General features: G+C 49.2%; 1 protein-coding gene across 1 annotated transcript in view; it reads left to right on the forward strand.

Moving 5' to 3' along the window:
* Wwc1 (WW and C2 domain containing 1) overlaps nucleotides 1–22,873 on the forward strand; it is a 156,794-nt gene that overhangs the window by 123,839 nt on the left and 10,082 nt on the right. Inside the window, exons 12-19 of the mRNA XM_050138573.1 lie at nucleotides 2,749–2,857; nucleotides 3,285–3,365; nucleotides 4,517–4,603; nucleotides 5,704–5,896; nucleotides 11,315–11,455; nucleotides 12,842–12,933; nucleotides 19,971–20,103; nucleotides 21,299–21,463. Coding sequence (XP_049994530.1) covers nucleotides 2,749–2,857; nucleotides 3,285–3,365; nucleotides 4,517–4,603; nucleotides 5,704–5,896; nucleotides 11,315–11,455; nucleotides 12,842–12,933; nucleotides 19,971–20,103; nucleotides 21,299–21,463 — 1,001 coding nt within the window. The remainder of the gene's footprint in view (nucleotides 1–2,748; nucleotides 2,858–3,284; nucleotides 3,366–4,516; nucleotides 4,604–5,703; nucleotides 5,897–11,314; nucleotides 11,456–12,841; nucleotides 12,934–19,970; nucleotides 20,104–21,298; nucleotides 21,464–22,873) is intronic.

Genomic DNA, 22,873 nt, shown 5'->3' on the forward strand with positions numbered 1-22,873 from the left:
CAGAGCCCAATCCCTGGATGGGCTCAGTGTCCCACAGATGTGTGACTCTCTTGGTACTTGCCCCACCTGGACATGACGCAGCAGAGTGCCCAGTAAGCTCATCTGCGGGCCCCACCTTGCACCCACAAGTGTCCTAGCAACCACAGTATTGGCTTTTGTGCTTGGGTCGAGGCATACAAGGCTCACTCAGGTCCGGGAGCATGTGTCTATCCATTTAAGCCTCATCCCTCTGCGAAGTGTGCATTGTCTTTTTTAGAATGGGCAGTAGCATAGCTTCTGTGCTTGGAACTGCCAGTCTGTGTGCATAGGAGTCAGTAGTGGGGGAGTAAGGTTTCACAGTTAACTGAAGGCTCCTGGTGTCAGCCATTTCTTTAAAGAGGGATTGAGAGATCCCTGGGGTTCCCTCATCAGGAAGGGAATCTCGCTGAGTTCTCTCGAACAAAAATAAAAACAAGCCTCCTATTGCAGGTGGCAAGCCTCAGCAAATTGATCCCCAGGGAGAAGGGGGTGTGGGTAAAAGCTCTTCCTTGGCTTAAGAAGTCTTTGTTCAGGAACCAGGGCCACATCAGGACATTCAGACTCCAACCTGGTCCTGGAAAGAGACCTTCCCCATCCCCCTCCCAACGGTGGTCTCTGGACTCCTGGGCTAGAGACAGCTAGGTGACAACCTGTTTCTTTCACGCCATCTCCAGCAACCTTGCCTTGCTGTGAGCTGTGCCAGGCAGGGCTCAGCAACTAAGCAGGTTATGCGATTAGTGCTGCCGTTCAGTCAGCAGACAAATTAATCTCCTTAAGTGGTTTAGCGGAGAGCAGAGAGCGGGGCTGAAGGTGGGAAGTCTCCCCCAGGGCTCAGCAGGTGTGGCACAAGGCTGGGAAAGCTTTTTTCCTGCATCTCCAGCACCAGATGCATCCCAGGCTCTCCTCACCAAAATGGCCTGTTTCCCCAGCCTGCTAAAACCCCAATCTCAGTGCACCACCATACATCCAGTCCCTGAGGCGTCTCCGTCTACCCCAGGGCCAGGCTTGCACTGGTGCTTATAGGAGTATTTGGCTGTCGGGTGAAATACCTGGAGCATGGACAGCAAGATGTGATTTCTTCCCATCTGTAGCTCAGGGCCTGGCAGTGGGTCCTGCACGCCATTATTTGGGCCTGGAGGAAATGTGGACCACCTACAAAGCCCAGTTATGACCCCAGCCAGAGACTTCTGCTAAGAGGAGAGATGGGGAGAGAAGGAGGAGCTGGCTATGGATGCATCCTTCCTTGCTTTCCTTTAATAGGCAAAGGGCTGTTAATTTGTCCCAGGCCTGTAGGGAAGACCTATAAAACAATACCACTCTCTGCACAGGATGACTCTGTCTTGTAATCCCAGCACTGAGGAGGTTTAGGCGGAAAGATCAGGAGTTTGAAGCTAGCCTTGGATACATCCTAAAATCCAGTCTTAAAAACCCAAACCTGTCAGGTCCGGAGAGCTAGTCAAGAGTTTGCTTCACAAACACGAGGGACTGAGTTAAACCCCCAGAATTCGTGTTTAAAAGGTGATAAGAACCGGTATTGGTGTGTGTGCTTATAATCCCAGCACTAGAAAGCAGAGATGGGGATCCCTGGGGCTTGCTAGCCAGCTACTCTATCCTAATGGTGAGCCTTGGACAGGGAGACCCTGTCTTAAAGAAACAAGGGGTGTGGCTCCTGAGCAACAGCACTTGAGTTGACCTCTGGACTGAACATGTATGTATAATGTATACATCACACAAGCACTAATACACTTGTGTGTACACACATGCACACCCACACACACACACCCTGAACTTCATACAGAGGAACCGAAGTCTCCATTACTATGGAAGTTCCCACATTCAGTCCCCCCAGAAGCCTATAAAGTAGGTGTTGTTATTTTCACCTCCCAAAGGGGGAACCTGGGGCTTACTGGGGTTCAGTCAGTGTCCCGTGGTCATAAAGAAGCCTATGGCAAAACCGTATTTAAAACCAGGCTGTTTTATATTTTATGTGAATGAGTGTTTAGCCTGCTTATACTTATATGCACCACATTTGTGCCCATACCTTTGAAAGTCAGAAGAGGGAAGCAGATCCCCTCCCTGGATGTGTGGTGTGTGTGTGTGTGTGTGTGTGTGTGTGTGTGTGTGTGTAGAGGGGGGGAGGGAGGGAGGATGTATTAGAGTGACTTACAAGCTGTGTCCATGGCTGCCTATGACCAGAGGATCCTAAAATCCAGCAGTTGTTCACACCATGAATCTGGATGTCTCAGCTGGTCTTCAGTATTCCCCAAAATGACAAATAAATAGACTCAAATGCCAGACATGGGGAATGAACTTGCCACCAAAAGCAAAAACAAACAGGCAAAAAAAGAGCAAGTTTCCTTCTTCCGTGTCCTTATATAGGCTTCCAGCAGAAGGTATGGCCCAGATTAAAGGTGGATCTGTCCACCCCAAAGATCTGGATTTAAAATGGATCTTTCATGTCAAATAATTTAATTAAGGTTAAAAAGTCCCTCACATATGTGCCCAGCTATTTGAGTTTTAGTTAATTCCAGATGTGGTCAAGTTGACAAGCAAGAACAGCCATCACAACCATGAAATCACATATAACCCCTTCCCTTGTCCCAAGTCAAGAAGGACTTTACTAGAGTGTTCAGAGGGGTTTTCGAGTTCACTGGAACCATTAGGAGAGCGGGTCAGAATTGTGTGATTTCTGAACTTGACTTACTTTAGTCTTCCCCTTCTCTCAAACAGCTGCAGGTGTGGCCCCGGGGTGTGGCCTGAAAGTGGCCTGTGTATCCGCTGCAGTGTCTGATGAGTCTGTGGCTGGGGACAGTGGTGTGTACGAGCCTTCTGCGCAGAGGTGGGTCCCTGGCTGTTGTTCTATTCCTGGGGAGTGTGGGAGCCCTGGATGTTCAAGCCCACACTCCAAAGGATGTGGTGGAGCTGCAGAAGGGTGTTTCTGGTGCCCTAGCCTTTCCCCAGGCAGCCCTCTTTGGAGCTGTGCCCAAGATGCAAGCAGCAGAGATGCAGGTGATATCCAAGGCTCCTAGGGCAAATGTGGGTTCTGGGGTGACAGCTGTAAAGTGTGTGCTAGGGAAAGAGATGCTAGCTAGAGAAAGGAAGTATATTCTGGAGAAGGTTCCTAAGCCCCTGGGAAAATGAGGGTCCAGAGACACACTGAGCACACAGCCGGCAGTCTAGTCTCACAGCAGGGACCCTGAGTCCAGAAAAGGCTTTTGTTCGTGGGCAGCTATGGGACACTAACCCCTTCCCCTGGTGTCTTATAGACTGGGCACTTCTGAAGCTGCTACATTCGACAGTGAAGAATCAGAAGCCATGGGAGCCACCCGGGTTCAAATTGCCCTGAAGTAAGTGATGGGGGGGGGGGGAGGACAAGGACAGAAGATAGGTTTATATAGGGCCTCTTCTTCATTGACAATATTGTACCTTCATGGCTATCCAAGGAAGAAGCAGGACCCACCAGCCTTAGTGGGTTCCTGAGTACTGGCCCCTTCACCATAGATGAGGAATGCCAAGCTTCTTGTGACTGGTACAGATGTGGACAGAGGCTGAGCACACAGACTTTCTGCTTGCTGAGTATCTGCTCTTATGGTGGTTGCCTTTGCATCCCCATCCAGGTTCCAACGATCCTAACTCAGGATTGTTGACCCTGGAGAGCACAGCCCAGCTCTGAAGTGTGCACTGCTGTTGCTGCTGCCTTCTCTTCCTGGGGGATGACTTCCACGTCTTCTTATGCAAAAATGTTAATAACAGATAATTCCATACCCCAGTTTACGTTGGGTATAAAAGCCACGGAAAAATAAAAGCGAGTGATTTCAGGATCTGAGTAATCCATGGAACTCCCTCCCGATACAGTCTTGTGGTTTCTGTCTTCAGTTCCCACGCCCCTACACTGGTAAGAGGTGATTTTGTTGAGGCCAGTCCTCAATACTTCTGGTAACTCTTTAAAATTGAAATGAATGGACCAGTTGGATGGCTTACCCAGTAAAGGCACTTACCGAGAAAGCCTGGGTTCAGTCCCCAGAACCAGGCACGGTGGTGCACATCTTGCATCCCAGCACTCAGGAGGCAGAGGCAGGTGGATCTCTTCTGAGTTGGAGACCAGCCTGGTCTACATAGCAAGTTCCAGGCTATATAGTAAGACTTTGTTTCAATAACAAGCAAATGAAAAGTCAGATGGCTGCCAGTTCTGGACCTGTATCTGGTCGTGGCAGCAAAGCTGAGGGTGAGTGCTTTCAGCTTACCGCACTGGACAGAGCAGCCAGCAGCCCTGACTAATGACTCTTAAGAATGAAAAGGTTGGGCATGGTGGCACACACATTTACTCCTGACACTGGGGAAACAGAAGCAAAAGGATTTCCATGAGTTCAAGGCCAGTCTGGCTACCCATGGCTATATAGTGAGACCCTGTTTGAAAGATGGGAGGGGAGAGTAGAAAGGACGGGGGGAGGAAATAAATGATTTGCTGATTGGTGTTCTACCCACCCCTTCATTTCAGGTATGATGAGAAGAACAGGCAATTTGCAATATTAGTAATCCAGCTGAGTAACCTCTCCGCTCTGTTACTGCAACAAGAGCAGAAAGTGTGAGTACGGAGCCCTGCATTCGTGTGTGTCTCTCTCTCACCTGAGCTCTCCCGGGAAAGCTCTATCTGCAGATACCACTGCAGGCATTTAATGCAAGCGAGCATGCTAGTGCTGCCTGTGTACACACACACACACACACAATGGCACACTTCCCAGCTTTGGAGACCGGCACAGTAGACAGCTTCCCCACTTCCTGGTACAGCCTGGATGCCCACCACCCACTGCTCAAGGAATGCTGGTCAAGCCGGTCCTTCCTGCATGGAAATCTCCTGGTCTGTGACCTCATGAGAACAGTCAGGTCCCTGTTGTCTTCTCTGTGCAGAAACAACTCTCTGGTTCTAGACGTGACTGGTGTGTTACCTTAGAGGTTGCAAGGAGAGCAGGCACCTGCACTGTCTGCATGCATTCTTGCTATAGCCTGGGTGTACGTTACATTGTATTCATCTACCTAGACGTTTCCTCCCATAACTAGACCACAAGGCCTGGAGACAGCCGTTACTGTATTCAGACAGTGTCCTGGGATAGGATGTGGGAGGAGAAGAGAAATCTAGCACAGACCAGAGCTCTAGATTGTCTCCTTTCTGCCCCTCAGACAATGCCAGGGCCAGAAATGGGGAGGCATAGGTAGGCAAAACCCTGGGGCTTGGTAGCCAGCCAGCCTAGCCTATTTGGCAAGCTCCAAGCCAATGAGAGACTCTGTTTTAAAAGCCAAGCTAAAAGGCATGTGAGGACTGACACACAAGGTTGACCTCTGGCCCCGACTCACGTGCACGCACCAAACAGAATGGTCAACTCCTGCCTGAGAGATAGAGCATCTGCCTTCAGTGCATGAGCGCCCCTGTTCCCACCGTTGCTCAGTTCTAGTGAATTGCTGCCTATCAAGTGCTTGCACCCAGTTTGCCTCAGTCTCCAAAGCCTTTGGACCCTTAGGTATTTGGAGACCCAATGCAGGAAGAGCATTTGGTACCCCAGAGCCCTTCCTGGATCCCTCACATAAGACATTCTGCATTCTCTCCTTGACAGCTGTCTCCCTGGGGATTTCTGCAGTACGTCACCCCACACAGCTGACCCAGCTCTCTGACGGTTCTGTCTCCCCCAGGAACATCCGTGTAGCCATCCTGCCTTGCTCTGAAAGCAGCACCTGCCTGTTCCGAACCCGGCCTCTGGACTCTGCAGATACCCTCGTGTTCAATGAGGCATTCTGGGTGTCCATGTCCTACCCAGCCCTTCACCAGAAGACCTTACGCGTAGATGTCTGTACCACAGACAGGAGCCATGCGGAGGAGTGCTTGGTGAGAGCTGAGTCTGTCTCTGTCTGTCTGTCCACCTGACCTTCAGTCCTTAGGGCATGAAGGTCATAACAGGTTGGGTATGTGTCATATTCGGCCTGGATTTTAGGCAGAGATGCCTCCCCAGAGAAGAGCGGTCCCAGTCTTGTGGTGTGTGAGAGCCCCTTGGTGTGAGAGGAACAGCAGGCCTGAAAGGACCTGCAAGTGCATGCTGTCGGCCTCAGCTTCACCGTGCAGCATAGCAATCAGACAAGAAGCACAGAGTTGCAAAAACAGCCTGACGTTCAAACCCCACCTTTACCCCCTGAGCTGAGGGATCATGGGCAAGTTCCTAAACACCTCCGCTTTTCACTTTCTTTGTCTACAAAATGCCCCCTGATTGCCCACTGGGGAGTGTCTTGAGGTTTGCGAGCGTGCATACAAAGCACCTACCAACGAGTCTGACGCAGGTTCTCAGTTAATGGACCCTCTCCTGCTCCTCCAGCTTCCTCCCCCTCCCTGCATTGATGGGAGCTGGGGCTGGAGATGCTACGGCCCTGTGAAAGCCATGCACTTAAATACAAGCAGAGTACGGGTGTTCAACCTTGAATAACCCCTCCCCAGGGGCTTCTGGGATAAAATGAACTCAACCAAATGAAAGGCTTTCTTAACTCTGGTGCCATTTCTGAATGTTTAAATGACAGCTCCAGTGTCTTTAAATCAGTGTGGGCTTTAGAGTTAAAAGAGAGCTCTGCTCCCCCTGGTCTCTGCTGGGAGCCTATTAGGCGCTTGCGCCTGTGTTGGGCACTGCAGATCTGGCGACAGAGCCCCCTACACAAGGCAGCCTAACACACAGACGAACTGCGGTGCGGGTTGTTTTGGAAGTAGAGGGATTCAAGTGACAGAAGAAAATGTGGAACTTGTGTAGAGGATAGGCCAGGGATTTGTCCATGGCACCGAGCCTTCTCCCTGCATCCATGTCTGGAAGCTGAGAAAGTAACCGTGGCAGTTGCTGCCTTCCCTGCAGGCTGCTCTTTCTCCTGGTGGCAGCCGTGGGTCTTTGCCCAGAGTGGGAGACTCTTAGCTATCCAGCTTCACTTGAATCTGCTTGTGGTGGAGAATCCTTTATGCTGGGGAATTTGGGGACTGCACCCTCGGGATATAAGGACAAGACACCCGGCTGTCCCTTCCCAGCCCCACCACCCAAGAGTTTCCAATGCCAGGCTCAGTTCCCAAATCTGTAATGTGGCCCTTACTGCCAACCATCCCATCCCTGCGGTGCTGCCCCTACTCAGTGCCCGTGGCAAGTGTTGCGTCACCTGGTGCTCTGGTCCAAATGTAGATGGAGATTCAGCAAATTTAGTAACCTGCTAAGTACTCAGTGGGCATGAGCGTCAGCCATTTTCCTACTCGGCCCATGACAGAAACCACACCTCTTGGGGCTGGAGAGATGGCTCAGAGGTTAAGAGCACTGGTTGTTCTTCCAGAGGTCCTGAGTTCAATTCCCAGCAACCACATGGTGGCTCACAACCATCTTTAATGAAATCTGGTGCCCTCTTCTGGCCTGCAGGCATACATGCAGACAGAATACTGTAAAAATAAATAAATAAATCTTTAAACACACACACACACACACCTCTCATGATGATGTTTACCATGGACACAAATGCAGCAGTGAATGTCAGTTGGGTGACATTTTCTGACAGACACCAAATTAGGTCCCTGACAAGCATTCTCCCTATTGATTTCATTTGTCTTATAAAATAGGTAATTTGCACCAGTGGGAAACTGAGTCACAGAGATGAAGATCTGGCTTTCGGTCACACAGTTAACACAGTAGCAGAGCTGTATTTGGGCCCCTTCTCTGCAGGGTGTCCTTTCTTAGCTAGCTCGGGGCTCCCTGAAGACCACAAATGGTAGCAAAAATGGTTTCAGGAGCATGGTGGATACTGAGAAGCATTTCCAGACCCAGGCTCCTTTGGCGACTCTTTCCCTCAGCCCTGGGAAGAAACTAAATCCTGTTTTCTTCTCCTAAGTGGGTGCCTTTTATTCTACCTTCCTAATTGAAGTCTGGACATGGCTGGTTGCTATGGCAACAGCCAAAAAAGAAAAAAAAAAAAAAACCACTGATCTTACAGTGGCTTGTTGCTGCCCATGACCAATGGGAAGCCTCCTTGCCTGGCTACTTTAGGAACATGAAGTGTTGGTTTGGGTGGCTGAGAAGGACAAGCCATGAGACAGGAGGGGAAAGAGCTTCTCTGCTCTACTCAGTGTTTCCCTGTCTTGCCGGGGCTGCAGAATCGCCAGCCTGTGTTCAATTCTTCAGTCAGTCTTACAAGCGGCATCTGCGAGTTCACCACTGGGCCAAGAACCCCTTATTTAACCTTCAGCACAGCCCCAGGAAGAGGTATCCGGGTGATCTTCATTTTAGGGAATGAGCAAGGCCCCAAAAGACTAAGTTACCTGCCCACTTCATTCAGTGAAATGACCGAGGACCGGCATGAATTTGAACACGCTCACCTTCTTTATGTGTTCCTGTCACACACCGTGTTACATTTCAGGGTGACTAGAGACTCTCGCCTCCACGCACCCCAGGTTTAGGGGAACACATAGCCTGCCTTCGCTAAGATTGTCATCGGTACTGCTACCACCTGTACTAGTGTGGCATCACACTGCCTCCACCCAGCCACTAAGGCCAGTGTCCCTCAGTTCGGGTCCTGCCAGGGCAGACGCCAGTGTGTGGCCGTTACAATAGAGTCCTTGTTCCTTTTTCACTTGATGTCACTGACCTGGCAAAGCCTATCTCTGCCGATGTGAACCCCACCCCCAACCTGTGCGACTGGACAGAAAATACACCTAAGCAGTGCCATGTGGCATCCTTTGAAGTTACCGCCCATCACTGGTTTCCCCCAAACCCCGAGTGCCCCTCACCCCCACACTCTGGCTGCTTGGAGGGTTTGCAAACACCAGCGCTTACAGGCTATTCAGTAAATCGTGTCTATTGAGTCCGTGAGTGTGTAAATGCCCTCCAAATGCTTCCAGCTTGGGAAGGCGAGGGATATTCATGCCTGTGAGCCTAGGCCGGCAGGCAGCTCATCTCATTGTCATTAAGAATAACCTGATGAAAGTGTCACGCTTCCCAGCCGTTCTCACGATCCCTCCCCAGCTTGTCCCTCAGACACAGCCTGTCATGTTCCGAACTGCAATATCCAGCATGTTTGTATGTCTCCCCAGGAAACTGTCATCCCTTGGGGAGGAATCGTGTTCTAGACGCTTCTCTGGCTGCAGGGAATACTTGTTGAATGAATAAAGGAGTAATATACATGTTCTTGTATATACTTACATTTATTCTGGTGCCTGGAGCATGCCAGCCACTTAATTCCTGAAATGACAATAACCCACCGCCCCCGAGCCCTGCATAGAGCAATGATTCTCCTCGTTCCCCTACTGAGGAAACTGATGTCAAAATAGCAAAGTGCCTGCTTACTTCCTCTCCCTACGCAACACTCTTCTCCCAGAAGCTGCTGTTGGTCACCCAGGCTTAGCAGTCTGCGTCATGATCTGGTTCCTCCTCTTTTAGGTTGAATATCCCTGTCAGAAACACATGACCAGAACGGTTTCATATTTTAGGGGGAGGTTGTTTGTTTGTTTTGGATTTTTTTGTTGTTGTTGTTTTACTGGTTTAGAATATTTGCATATATAGTGAGATATGCTGGAGCTGGAATTGAAGTCTAAATAGGAAATTTGTTTGTTTCCGATATACCTTGTATTCCTAGCCTGAAGGTAATTATAGACTATTTTAAGTAACTTTGTGCATGAGGAAAAGGTACGGCATGGCATTTTGTACCTGTGGCATCCCATTGGTGCTCAGTCTTTGCGCTCAGGTTGGCATTAGAACTGCCCATCCTGTAGAAGGAGAAATGGGCTCTCAGGTGGGTTGACGAGCCCCTAGGTCAGGGAGCCCACTCCCCACTAGAGGCCTGCTTTACATGCTGGCTTCCGATACACCTGCCATCCGTTGACCCAGCCACTGCTATGTGAAGACAAAGGGGAAAGTGGGCGAGCTGAACCCCAAACCTGTCCTGAGCTCTTCTGAAGAGGGCTGGGTGGAACTCTTAAACGCCTAAGGAAGGAGTATGGTTAGCCTGCAGGGCTTCCGGTTGGGGCTGGATTGGGGGGTGCTGGACTTGAACAGGTCCCTTCTTGGTGAGGTAGGTCAGTATACTGCTTTTTATTTTCACTTAAGGAGGGCATTTGTGTGTTTCAAAGAAGGGTGCAGGAAAAGCTGCCACTCTTTGTCAACGACCCATTTTACCATGTACCTTCATCAGTAGCCATTTAGATTTGTTATTCCACCTTTTGTACCTCAGACATAGTGCAAATCTGTGTGTGTGTGTGTGTGTGTGTGTGTGTGTGTGTGTGGTTGGTTTTATATCTGTATGTGCACCTATAATCCCAGAAAGTTGGGGTCAGGAGGATTAGTAATTCAAGGCCAGTCTCAACTACATAGCAACTTCTTGTACTATTACAAAGAAAGCCAAAATGAAGGTTTCTGTTCATGGGTCGTTTAGTACATGATAGATGCCTACACGTGTGATTCCCAAGCCGTGGGGTAAAATGTATCCATATTTTGCGAGATGCTGGCAAAGTCCTCCCGTAAGAATTGTAAAACAACCTCTTTTGTAATTGCCTGTTCAGTGTTTCGCTCCTTGGGACTCTTAACTGCTAGGAAATGGGGCTGTGCAGGGACCCTCGTCGTCCTTAGTATTCAAGCCAGAACCTAACCCAGCTCAGCGCAGGAGAAGTATCAACAATCAAAACTCAAATAACCAGTTTTTAAAAATGGGCAGCGTGTGAGTCTGGTAGCACATACCCGTAGTCCCAACTCTAGGGAGGAAAGCCTGCCCCCCCCACACACACACACAAACCTTCACCCAGGATGGCCCCAGGGAATGGAGAAGCATATGAAAGGGCCTGGCCACACAGTGGCTGCCCCCTCGCTTCCTTTAGTGTAGACAGTTGATGGTTTAGTGTAGACAGAAGGATCAGAAGTTCAAAGTCATCTTGAGCTGTACAGCAAGTTTGAGGCCAGCCGCGGCCACGTGAAGAATGTGTCAGAAGACATTAGCTATATACATTCATAGAAGCTGAACGTGGTGGCATAATGGCTGTAAAATTAGGAGGCTGAGTTCAGGACTAGGGTAGGGGACGAAATGAATTCAAGGTCTTTTAAAAAGGGAGGTGATGGGGGTGTATAAATAGGTATGGTGACATACCCATAGTCCCAGCTACGTGAGGGGTTTAAGTTCACATGAGACCAGCCGGGGCAGCATAGTGAAACCCTGTTAGGAGGCTCCGCCCCATCTCACGGGGACTGCTGTTTTTCGTGTTGTCTCCCTTGGCTGGCATATTCATAAGTTTCTCATTGTTTGTCCCTAACAGGGAGGCGCCCAGATCAGCCTGGCTGAGGTCTGCCGGTCTGGGGAGAGGTCAACACGCTGGTATAACCTCCTGAGCTACAAATACTTGAAGAAACAGTGCAGGGAGCCTCAACCAGCTGGAGCTACAGGGCCCGACCACATGGTGAGTGGGCTAAGTGGGCACTTCCAGCCCCACCCCTGCAGCACCTGATGAACCAGATCCTAGCTTGCAGTGGTGGAGGAGAGGAGCCCGGGGTAGGAGGAAACAGAAACAGGGGAAGAGAGGGCCATCCAGGAATGGTCTTCCCTGAATAGTCACGACCCAGCTCCTTGAGGGTTTTTATTTTCTTCTTCTGTATTCTGCTGTGCCTTATATTGCTTCCCTGAATTAAAAACAAACAAACAAACAAACAAACAAACAACAAAACTTGAAGTTTTTCCAAAGTAATATAGAGGGCTATATGAGCGGTTCGTGGTTCAGTGATGAGGCCAGGCTAACACAAGTGAGGTCCGAGATAAAAGAAGTACAGAAGGAAGGAAGAAGCTGGGAGATTGAGACCATAGTTCTTTCTGGAGAACCTGAGACCAGAGGAAGTTTAAGGAAGGCTGTTCACAATTGGTTCTTTCTGGGTGGGCAATAGCACGTCACCTCTCTGAGCCTCCATTTTGTTTGTCTGTTTTGGTTTTTTTTTTTCATGTCTGGTAAGGAGTTTGAGACAAGGTTGTTGAGAGATCCATTTGAAGAAATGGATCTAGTGAGTGCAGAGCATGATGGCTGTGTGGTTCAGTGAGCTGCTATATGTGAGCAGACCACCTGCCATGGTCCTTGCCTTTAGCTCTTTCTTTCCTCCCCCAAAGAACTCGTCAGGAGTTTCCTAGCCTTGCGACCTCCACCCCGACCCCTGGCTGAGGATGGTGGTAAATTAACCATGTGACCAGAAAGCCACGGCTTGTCTTTGTTCAGATGTCAGGGGCTGTCTACTGAATACTGTTTGCTAAGCCACTCTTCTGTGCCTAGATCATCAGAAATAATCTCCATAAAGACTTTCCTAGTGCTCGCTGGGAGAAAATGAGGGTCGGAGAGACTCAATAATTCTCTCAGGTCACACCTCCCTCCTCAGTAATGTCTCCACTCAGTTCCTTCTCCTGGAAGCCCTCCACGTCTTCAGTCTCCCACTTGCCACTGAATCATTGTCCCCAGACACACAGCACACGGTGCTTACCTCTCTCTAGACCCTTACCGCACTGCTGTGTCATTGATGGTTCATGGGACACAAAGACTCTGGCAGACAGCTCTCTGATCTCCTCCAACCAGAGCCCTAATGTTTTCCCCTTCACTGCTGAGCTAATTCTGCTAAGTAGATCCACACACAGAGAGAGACGCAGAATGGCCAGTGAAACCAAAACAATAGTTCCCATGGGCCAGATGCTGGGCTGCTCCAACCTTCGGGCTTTACCCTGTGTTCTCTAGGAGGGGTACCTGTCTGAGATGCTGGTAGGTAAGGTGGCACCTGGAGCCCCTGCTGACCTGGTGGCCTCTGTCTCTCAGGATACTGTGTCTGCCTTGCTGGAACAGACAGCCGTGGAGCTGGAGAGGAGGCAGGAGAAGAGAAGCGGCTCCCAGACACTGGAGGGCAGCTGGTAAGTGGATGCACCCTCGGGGGTTAGTACGGAGATCCCTGACCTCAGGGCAGCCGAGCGAAGGTCCCGCTGGGAGCATCAAGGGCCTGTGCTTACAGTCTCTGCAGGCAACAAGGCTCGTTTGGCACAGTGGTACCTCAAACCCTTTCACAGTTTATGTTCCATAAAATCTCCCATGCATTGTTCCTGCCTGATGTTATTGTTTGTTTTGGTGTGCTAAGACGTATTTGGGCTAAAAAAAAAAAAAATTAAAACTAGGCATAGTGGCTCACATCTGTGATCCCAGCATTTGGGGGTCACAGATTAGAAGGACTACTGTGAGTTCGAGGAAAGTCTAGGTTACAGAGAAAAAAAAATTTAAGCCCTACTATAGATTTTAAATTTGAATCATTTGCTATAAATTGTGTATTGTACAGTAGGAATTGCACTTGGTTACTAGGAAGAGACGGAAGAAATGATAGGAATGAGAAAGTCCTGGTCTGGGAATGTGGCTCACTGGTAAAATGTTTGCCAAGCACACACAAGGTCCTAAGTTCAATTCCCAGCATGACAAGAAGGAGGAAGAGGAAATTGTCGAAGTTGTCCCTGTGTTGCTTAAGAACAGGAGGAAACAATCCAATCCCCAAGCTCCATGGTGTTACTGGAAACTCAAGCTCCTTCTCTCTCTCTGGTTTGCTGTCTTTACTGAGACCTCACCATTGAGGCAATGGTCCATCCGGAAGGATCAGAGATGAGTAAGCTTGTGTATCTCACAGCCCAGAATTCTTCTTCAAGTCACATCCAGCAGCTTCCTCTTGCTTCTCCTTGCCCATCCCACCCCACTGTGAGGGAGACTGAGGAGTGAGCACTGTTGCTTAGCTGAGAAAATCAAGTTTCTGCCTCTGAAGCCAAGAAGTCGGAATGGATCTGAGTCAGGTGAACTCGCTCTGCCTCCGAGAGCAGCGAGCATCAAAACTGCTCGCTCAGGCAGCTGTCTCCGCATATTTGAAAGGAAGACAGGGTTGTCCAGCAATGCTGAAGACTTACTCTGGACGGGAAGGGAGGCTTTCTTGCTGAGCCAATCAGAATGTCTAGACAAGAGCACGGGACACAGCGTTGCACTGTGTGGTTTGATGTGGCTGGATTCTTTCCCGTGGACAACAGGATAGCAGTACACACTTCAGCAGCCGTGACCTCTGCTAGGGTGTCAATCCTGTCTCTATACATCCCTCAGCAAAGTAGTTCTGCCTGTTTGTTGTTTGTTGTTGTTTGAGACAGAGTCTCACTTGTTTTCCTGGATCTCATTCTGTAGACCAGGCTGGCCTTGAACTCCCAGAGACCCACCTGCCTCTGCCTTCAGAGTGCTGGGATTAACGGTGTGCCACTATGCACTTTTACTTTTTTAAAAAAAATTGACACATAATTAATTGTACTCATACAGGTGACAGTATCATATGTAGGTAACTGTGCAGTGTGTCATGGTCACAGATGCTAATAGCTAATAGATCTACTTCATAGACCAGTATATTTTGTATTTGTGGGTTGTGACTCCTTTGGAGGTCAAATGTCCATTTCATAAGAGACCCTCAAAAAGCACATATATTTAAATTACAATTCATAACAGCAGCAAAATTCCAGTTATGAAGTAGCAATGAAAACAACTGTGTGGTTGGGTCACCCCAAGATGAGGAACTGTACCAAAGGGTCACAGTGCTGGGAAGGTCAAGATCCACTGTCGAAGAGCACCATGCAGACTCTGCTCATCTGCCATTCTGTTGGCTGTTGGCTGGTTCTGTTGTTTTGTCTCAGATGGGGTCTGGCCACGGAGCCCTGGCTAGCCTGACAGTCACCACGCAGACCAGGGTAGCCTCAAATTCGTACATAATCCTCTAGCCCCAGCCTGCGCTAGGTCCAGTTTCTTTTAGCCATTCTTTCACACAACCTGCTCTGAACTGTAGCCAAAGTGTGCGGTGGTAGCAAGGCAGAACGTGGTCTCCTCTCTGAGTCACGTGGTACTCACCGCGTGACCTTTCTTCCCCTCCTGACTCCAGCCTCATCTCTGTGAGGTCAACTTTTTTATTCCACACATAAGGGAGACTGGGCAGTGTGTGTCTTTCTGTGCCTGGCTCCTTTCCCTTAGCCTAATGTCCTTTAGGTCCTTCCGTGTCGTCACAGGTGACAGCTACTATGGCTAACTCCCGTTCTGTATACACAGACCGTGCTTGCTGGTGGACGCTTGCCCACCCCCCCCATACCTTGGCTGCTGGGAACAGAACTGCAGTGCACAGAGAGAGAGAGACCAGCCTTTCTATTGCAGTCACCAACCTAGAGGACACGCTCAATAACTCTTTTGTGTTACCATTGTTGTAGTCCCAGATTCTGTAATTGCTCGTGGAGGGAGCCTTCCGTTACAGTCTTTGACTCCAGGGGTCACCATATGTTTCCTGGTCAGGAACAGATGGCAGATACCATCTGCTGTGGCCACACAGCTTCCGCTACGTCTCCTCGAGTTGCCTCTACAGTGTGAACGCAGCGTGGGCCATGAGTAACCAGTGGCTACGTCTGTGTTCCATTGACACGACATGTGTGGACACTGGAATTGACATTTCTTAGCATTTGTACCTGCCACAATGATCACCGCCATTTATTTATTTATTTATTTATTTATTTATTTATTTATTTATTTTCAGTCATTTACAAAATGGGCTGAGGGTGTAGTTCAATTGGTACTAGCATGCACAAAGTCCTGGGTTCAATTCCCCAGCACTCCCTAAACCGACTGTGATGCCACATTGCCTGTGATTCCAGTCATTGTACTCTGGAGGTGGAGGCAGGGGAATCAGATTTCCAGCTGGCTACATAGTGAGTGCAAGGCTAGCCTGGGATACTTTGAGACCCTGTCTCCACACGAAAATAAATATACATGGAAAAGCATTTCTCAGCTTAAAATCCCCAGGGGAAGAAAAAAAACAAAACAAACAACAACAACCAAAAAGAAACAAGGCAGCAGGCTGGATGGAGCCCGCTGGAAATAGTTGCTGACAAACACACTCCTCTTTAACCATCTTTCCGTGTGATGAAGAGCGTACCAGACCCCTGGAATTCTCTATTCCTTTGTTTCTCAGTTGGTCACAGTGTCTATCTCCCGCTCCCTGTCCCTGGCAACCCTGATACTGACAGTCACCCAGGCTCAGGTCTGATGCCAGAATCAGCCCAGGTCCCCTCTCCCCACAGCCTGGCATGAGATCAGTGGTTGCTACTGAATTCCAAGCTAGTGCTGAAACTTTTCAAACCGTCTCCTAGCAACCACCTCTGTTCTTGCTCCCCTTGTGGCCCACTCTCTCCCCACCCCTTGCCATTCACACTTCCCAGATGCCAGCCTACAAAAAGGGCCAGGCCTCTCAGAGCTGCTTTGGTGGGGCGGCTCCATCTGCAGCCCCCTCCCCCAGGCCTGAAGGTGGCTTTTGATCGTCGGGCGGTCACTAGCTTCGGTGCACCTGCTCAGCTTCAGAGCCCAGTGGAGGTCTCCCAGAGACCAACCCCCAGCACTCGGGCACTGACCTACAGTATTAAGGCCCAATGGATCTCAGCTATCTCTGCCCCCCTTTTCTTTTTTTCAAAATATTTTGATGCCTCTACTGCAAGTATCAGAGGAACATTTCTCTCTCTTGCTCTGTTCTGTAGCAACACTGGCCTCAAATTCTCAGTTCCGTCCTCTGCCTCCCAAGCACAGAGGACGTCCGCACCTCAGGAGAAAACTGCATTCATTCCGCTGAAGGGTCACAAGCAAAACAAGACCCTGGTTATTAGGAAACATAGAGGAGCCAGTGAACTATCTCAGTATGCAAAGACACTCGCCACCAAGACTTGAGTGCAATCCCAGGAACTCACTCAGTAGAGGGAGAGAACCAACTCCTGAAAGTTGTCCTCTGACCTCTGATCCCCGACCCCCATGTGTACGCCATGGCCTCCTCACGCCCTTACTCACCTGCATTCATCATACACACGCAAGGGAGAGGCCCTGATGTGTGTCTGTCTGGGGTGATGGCTACAGGTGGCACTGCTGTGTCCCTGAGCCTGAGCATGTCACATCTCAACACACAAGGCAAAGTGTTTCTTGGGTAGGATTGTTAGCCGGAAACACTGTCACCAACAGTGACTAAAATACCCTAAAACTAAACTTACTCTCCAACACTTCACTGAACGACTACTCTGACCTAGAATATGTACATTTAGGGCTGGGGATATAGTGTTTGCCTAGCATGAAAGAGGTCCGGAGTTCAGTCTCCAGCACAGCTGAAATAGAAACTGATGAAGTCCCTGTTTATGATCTCTGACAGATACTACCACTAACCGACCTGCATACGAAGCGAGCATCGCTTGCTCACATCCTCGCTCTGCACGGGGACGTGTCTGTTTTCTAGCCCTTCACCAACACGGGATAACATCAGCTGGCATTTTGTGTTGGTTGCTTTGTTTGAGCTGCATTGGGTGAAGGATGCTGTGTGTGTTTTGTTTCTCTGCACTGTTGAGATCGAGTGGGGTCTTTTTTCCTGTCCTGGGACATTCCAATCAGATTTACAGTGAAATATCAGAGACCGGCCCAGTGGTCAAGCGCTCTGTTAGGCTAAGCCACCTAGCTCCCCTGTGACAGTGGATGAGGCTATCAGCCTGTGCGCCTCACACTGAACCTGTGGGGTGAGCACGCCCTCCCGCAGTACTGCTGACTTTCTGAAGCAGCCCAGCAGGGCTAGTGAGTGAATCTTACAGATTGCCCTGTGTCCACACAACTGTGGGTCTGTGTGTCTGGGGCTACAGAGAAGAACAAGACTCCCCTTATCGCAAGCTCCCTCGCAGTGGAGAGGAGTCTCCATCGCAGGGCTGTGAAGAGAAACGGGGGTTGACTCTCCCCATTGGGGAACCCTCGGGGAGACGCTGCGTTTCCCCCACAGTGAGCCTCACAGAGGATTCTGTATCACATGCTCTGCTTGGCTGGGCTTCTGGTGGCTCAGCATGGTGACAGTGTTTCACACAGGCCAGGGCCTGGCAGCAGTGAACATCTTCGAGAAGTCAAGATGTAAATTACACCCAACATGTGTAATCTATTAGCCTCACGAGTCCTTCCAGCCCCGGAGCCCAGGGGACAGAGAGCAGAGGCTGTTCAGGAAACGGTGCTGGGACAGTTAGCTATACATATGGGAAAATTAACTTTTATTCTTATTTCCCTTCAATCAGAAATGAATCTGCTTTGGATCATAGAGCTAAAAACATCAGAACTGAAACGATAAAGCTTTAGCTGAGAGTATAGGAAATTCCATTATCTGTGACACAGCTCAGTCGGAGAGCGGTTGCCTAAGTATGCATGAGGTCCTGAATTCGATCCCCAGTATAGCCATGAACAAATAAATAATAAATAAGTGTACGGGAAATGTTTTACAAAGGCTACCTAGGACACAAAAACCCCCAACTAGAGATGGAATAAGGCAGGCGTCAACCAGGAGTTCAGAGCAGCCTCAGCTACATGAAGCCCTGTCTCAAAAATAATAATTAAAAAAAAATCCACAATAAGATGCAAGGCTGTTCCCAATGGAATGGCTGCCAGTCACGAGTGTCGCCAGGGAACTGGAACGCTCACTTGCTGTGTTGCTGCTGGAACCGTCGTGACAGCATGACTCCGGAGACTCACTCTGCCGGTTCTGTTAAAAGGCAAATGTATAGTCATTAATTCAGTAAATCCCTGAATTCTATGAGCTGAATTGTACACCCCTCCAGATTCTTCAAAAAAAAAAAAAAAAGATTTATTTATTTATTATGTATACGGTGTTCTGCTGTATGTGTGCCTGCAGGCCAGAAGAGGGCGCCAGATCTCACTACAGATGGTTGTGAGCCACCATGTGGTTACTGAGAACTGAACTCAGGACCTCTGTAAGAGCAACCAGTGCTCTTACCTGCAGAGCCATCTCTCCAGCCCCCTCCAAATTCTTATGGTGAAACCGTACTGAGGGCCTGTACCTCAGAATGTGACTGCCTCTGGAGATGGGGCCTTGCAGAGGCAATTAAAGTAGACCTGATCCAGCCTGATAGGTATCTTTATAAAAAGAGAGAATTGTGACACACACAGAGACACCAAGCACTTATGGGAAAGATGAAGCACGAACAGCAGCAAGGAGCCACCTGCAAGCCAAGGACAGGGGCCTCAAGAGAAAGCTATGTACTGGAACCTCTGTCTTGGACGCTAGCCTCCAGAACTGTGGGAAATACAGTTCTGTGGTATTTCACTTTGGTGGCTTCAACCAATAACACGATATCTAACAGAAGTGACCCCTTGGCTCCATAGCAAGGACTTGCCCCTGGGTTCATAGAAACATCAGTCACGGTGACCGTTTGGTGAGATGGTTGCAGTTCGGAATGCACGGATGGATGAAGTGCTAAACACACTACATCCTGGGGAATGCTACTAAGTAATAAAAAGGAAGTGAGCTACTGATGCCTGTAGGACCTGGATGAACTTCAAAAGCATACTAACAGAAGCCAAGGATGCAGGAGCATGTACTGTTTGACTGCTTATATGAAAGTCGAGAGAAATCAAATTTGGTCTGTTACACCGGATAGCTTCACTGCTAGCCACCAGGGAACAGCAGGGAGACTGAGTGGAAAGGGTAGCCTTGTTCTGATGTAGAATATTCTGGATCTTGATGCCCCCTTCTGGCTTCCATGGGGACTTCCATCCGTATGATGCACATTCAGACACACACACGGAAAGGAAAGGAAAGGAAAGGAAAGGAAAGGAAAGGAAAGGAAAGGAAAGGAAAGGAAAGGAAAGGAAAGGAAAGGAAAATTGGTTTTGTTGGGGTTCTAGAGGTGGAATCTGGGCCATCAGACACTCCAGGAACATACTGTGCTTCTGAGCCACAGCCCAGCCCTATACTGAGGTCCTTTTGATAAATAAATACCCTTACCATCATAAGTCTCAGGAACCCTGCCTGGATGCACTCTGGAGCAGGCGAGTGAAGGTGGAACGGTGTCGGGGGACTGACCACAGCATTATGTCACCACAGGACATACGAGGAAGAGACCAGCGAGAATGAAGCAGTAGCTGAGGAGGAGGAAGAGAGAGGGGAGGAGGAAGGAGAGGAAGATGTCTTCGCTGAAAAGGTCTCCCCAGAGGCAGAGGAGTACCCAGCACTAAAGGTAAAAAGAACTGGTCTGGGGAGATAATATTTCATCACAGTGTCTGGGCCATCAGAAAAGGCTCTCAGCATCAGGGACAGCTAAGTGGATAGTGTGCCCAGAAGTGGCCATCCCTGCACTTTGAGTCGTATTTGGAGACATGGTGCACCAGGAGGGACTGATGGGCCCCGATCTTTTCTTCTGCCCCTTTGTGGCTTCCCTATTTCTCTAACCAGATCTCAAGCCTTGCAGTCACGTGGTCTTAGTTCTGCCCCGCCCTGTGTAGTCTTGGGTGGATGACTTCATTCCCACCCAGCCTCCATTTCTTCATCTTTAAATTCACATGGAAACACGAGCCTTGCTCATAGGCCTGGAATGGAGATCTCTTTTCTCAGAGTCCACAGGATGCTGCAGCTAAGACACGTGGTGTTCTTGAACAGAGCCCTGGGGCAGAGTCTCCTGAGCCTGACTTAAGGAGAGAGTCCTAGAGCAAAACCCAAGGACTTTTTTTTTTCCTGCCTTGTATACACCAAGAAGTGTCCCTGCAGTTTCTCCCACCAGGGGGCGATCTTGCCACACTAGAGCAGGTACTGAGACAGTTCTGCTAAGAGTTTCTGGGCTAAGTTAGCGTCTACGTCCATCTTTTGCTGATGACTGCTGTGTACAGGTAGAGAAAAATGATGGTCTGGGGTGGTGGTAGTGTTACTTTGCTCTTTTTACTTTTTTGATTTCTGATGGCGTCTCACTATCTAACCTAGGCTGGCCTTGAACTCAGTTTTCTTAGTGCAGGGATTTTTAGCGTATACTACCATGCTTGACTCTATCATAGTCTTATAACCAAGAGGATGTTTGCTAGTTGCCTCCATGATTTCAGAAGAAAACATTCGAGTTATGACTAGGACCTTGAAGGTCTTGCTTGTAGCTTCAGTACGTGGGGTGGATGGTCAGCACGCCAGAACCTGAGTGCCACCGTGGCTTAGAGGAGCTGGTGCATGCTCAAGCTCCCAGCAGTACATGCAGTAGAAGAGTGGGAACAGGAGCTCTGGCCTGGGTTGCCTTTCTGGTAGGCTCAGCTGACTAAGCCAGCATGGTGAAAAGCCAAAGAAGTTTGGCCTGTGGCCAAAAGTGAGGCACCAGAAGTGGGAGTTGCCAAGTAGACCTAGAGAGGGCCCAGAGACTTGGTGGACGCTCGTGTCAAGACTGACTTCTTCCTCAGGTGGACAGAGAGACCAATACTGAGAGCGTGGCCCCATCCCCCACAGTGGTGCGGCCCAAGGACCGGCGGGTGGGTGCCCCTTCCGCAGGGCCATTTCTTCGAGGGAACACCATCATCCGCTCCCAGACCTTCTCGCCTGGACCCCAGAGCCAGTACGTGTGCCGGGTAAGCAAGCAATGGTGCCTTCCCCTCCCCTGGGAGCAGCAGGGCTCTGATCCAGCTCTGGATACAAATAGGTGTCCCTCTCATTGCCTGCCTGACTCTCACAGTGTGCCGTAGGCATCTCTGGTAGGTTTAACTCCGTGGACCTCAGTTTCCCTCATGTGGAGCACACGGACCCACTTCATGGGATACTTTTACTCTTCATTGATTGATTGATTGATTGATATAAGAAACTAAGCTGCATGCGGGGCTTAGTGGGTACGAACCCTTGCTGGGCAGTCATGTGAACTTGAGTTAGACTCCCCTAGCACCATGTGAAAACCAGACATGGCCACATGGGCCTACAGCCTCAGCTTTAGCGCCCAGAAACACTTGGATCCCAGGACCTCGATATCAGTCAACATAGCCAAAGCTTTGGGTTCAATGAAAAGACCTTGTCTCAAGGGAATAAAACACGGGGTGGGAAAGGAAGACACCGAGTATAATCCTCTAGCCTCCATGTGCACCTACTCAATACCACACACATAGAAAATAAGCTTCTTAAAGAAAAAAGACTATGCCATGAAACAATGTAGTTGCAGTCAAAAGGAAGAGGGTTATGATTTAAAAATCACAACCCAGCACAGCTGTGATCTCATCATCCGGGTGGCTAGGGCAGGAGGACCCAGAATTTGAGAGTTCAAGGTCAGCCTGGGCTTACCTAGAGAAACTATAAAAGCAAACACTAGAAGCAACTTTACCAAGATATGTGCAGGATTTCCTTCACTTTTGGTTGTCCAATATTCTTCCCTTTTCTTTAGTATAGATTTTTCAGTGTGATCTGTTTGTTTTTTGTTTTTGTTTTTCGAGACAGGGTTTCTCTGTGGTTTTCGAGCCTGTCCTGGAACTAGTTCTTATAGACCAGGTTGGCCTCAAACTCACAGAGATCCTCCTGCCTCTGCCTCCCAAGTGCTGGGATTAAAGGTGTGCACCACCACCACCCGGCCCGATTTTTATTTTAAACAAACCAAAGGTCCTAGAAGGATGTTTTTCGTTTTTTTGATTGTTTCGTTTTGTTTTGCTTTTAATCCAACATCTATAAATGTTTTGCCTGCCTGTGTGTCTATACATCACATGCATATCTGGGGCCTAGGGAGGCCAGAAGAAGGTGTCAGATAATCTGGGACTGGAGTCAGAGACAGGTGTGAGCTGTCACAAGGGTGCTGGGTGTCACCTGGGTCCTCTGTAAGAACAGCTAGTGCTCTTAACCACTGGACCATTTCTGCAGCCCATAGAAGGAGTTAAAATGCCAGCACTTTAGAATCTAAGGAGCCAAGACAATGAAAGTGGCCAGAGACTAAAACTGTGAAGAGGTTCGCACAGGGTGAACCTTATGGATCCAGCCAAGTCTAGAAATGGAAAGCTGTTCTTTGT

This window comes from Alexandromys fortis, unplaced genomic scaffold, assembly GCF_014885135.2.
Source record: "Alexandromys fortis isolate MF-2015 unplaced genomic scaffold, M_Fortis_MF-2015_v1.1 scaffold_11, whole genome shotgun sequence".
Classification (NCBI taxonomy): domain Eukaryota; kingdom Metazoa; phylum Chordata; class Mammalia; order Rodentia; family Cricetidae; genus Alexandromys; species Alexandromys fortis.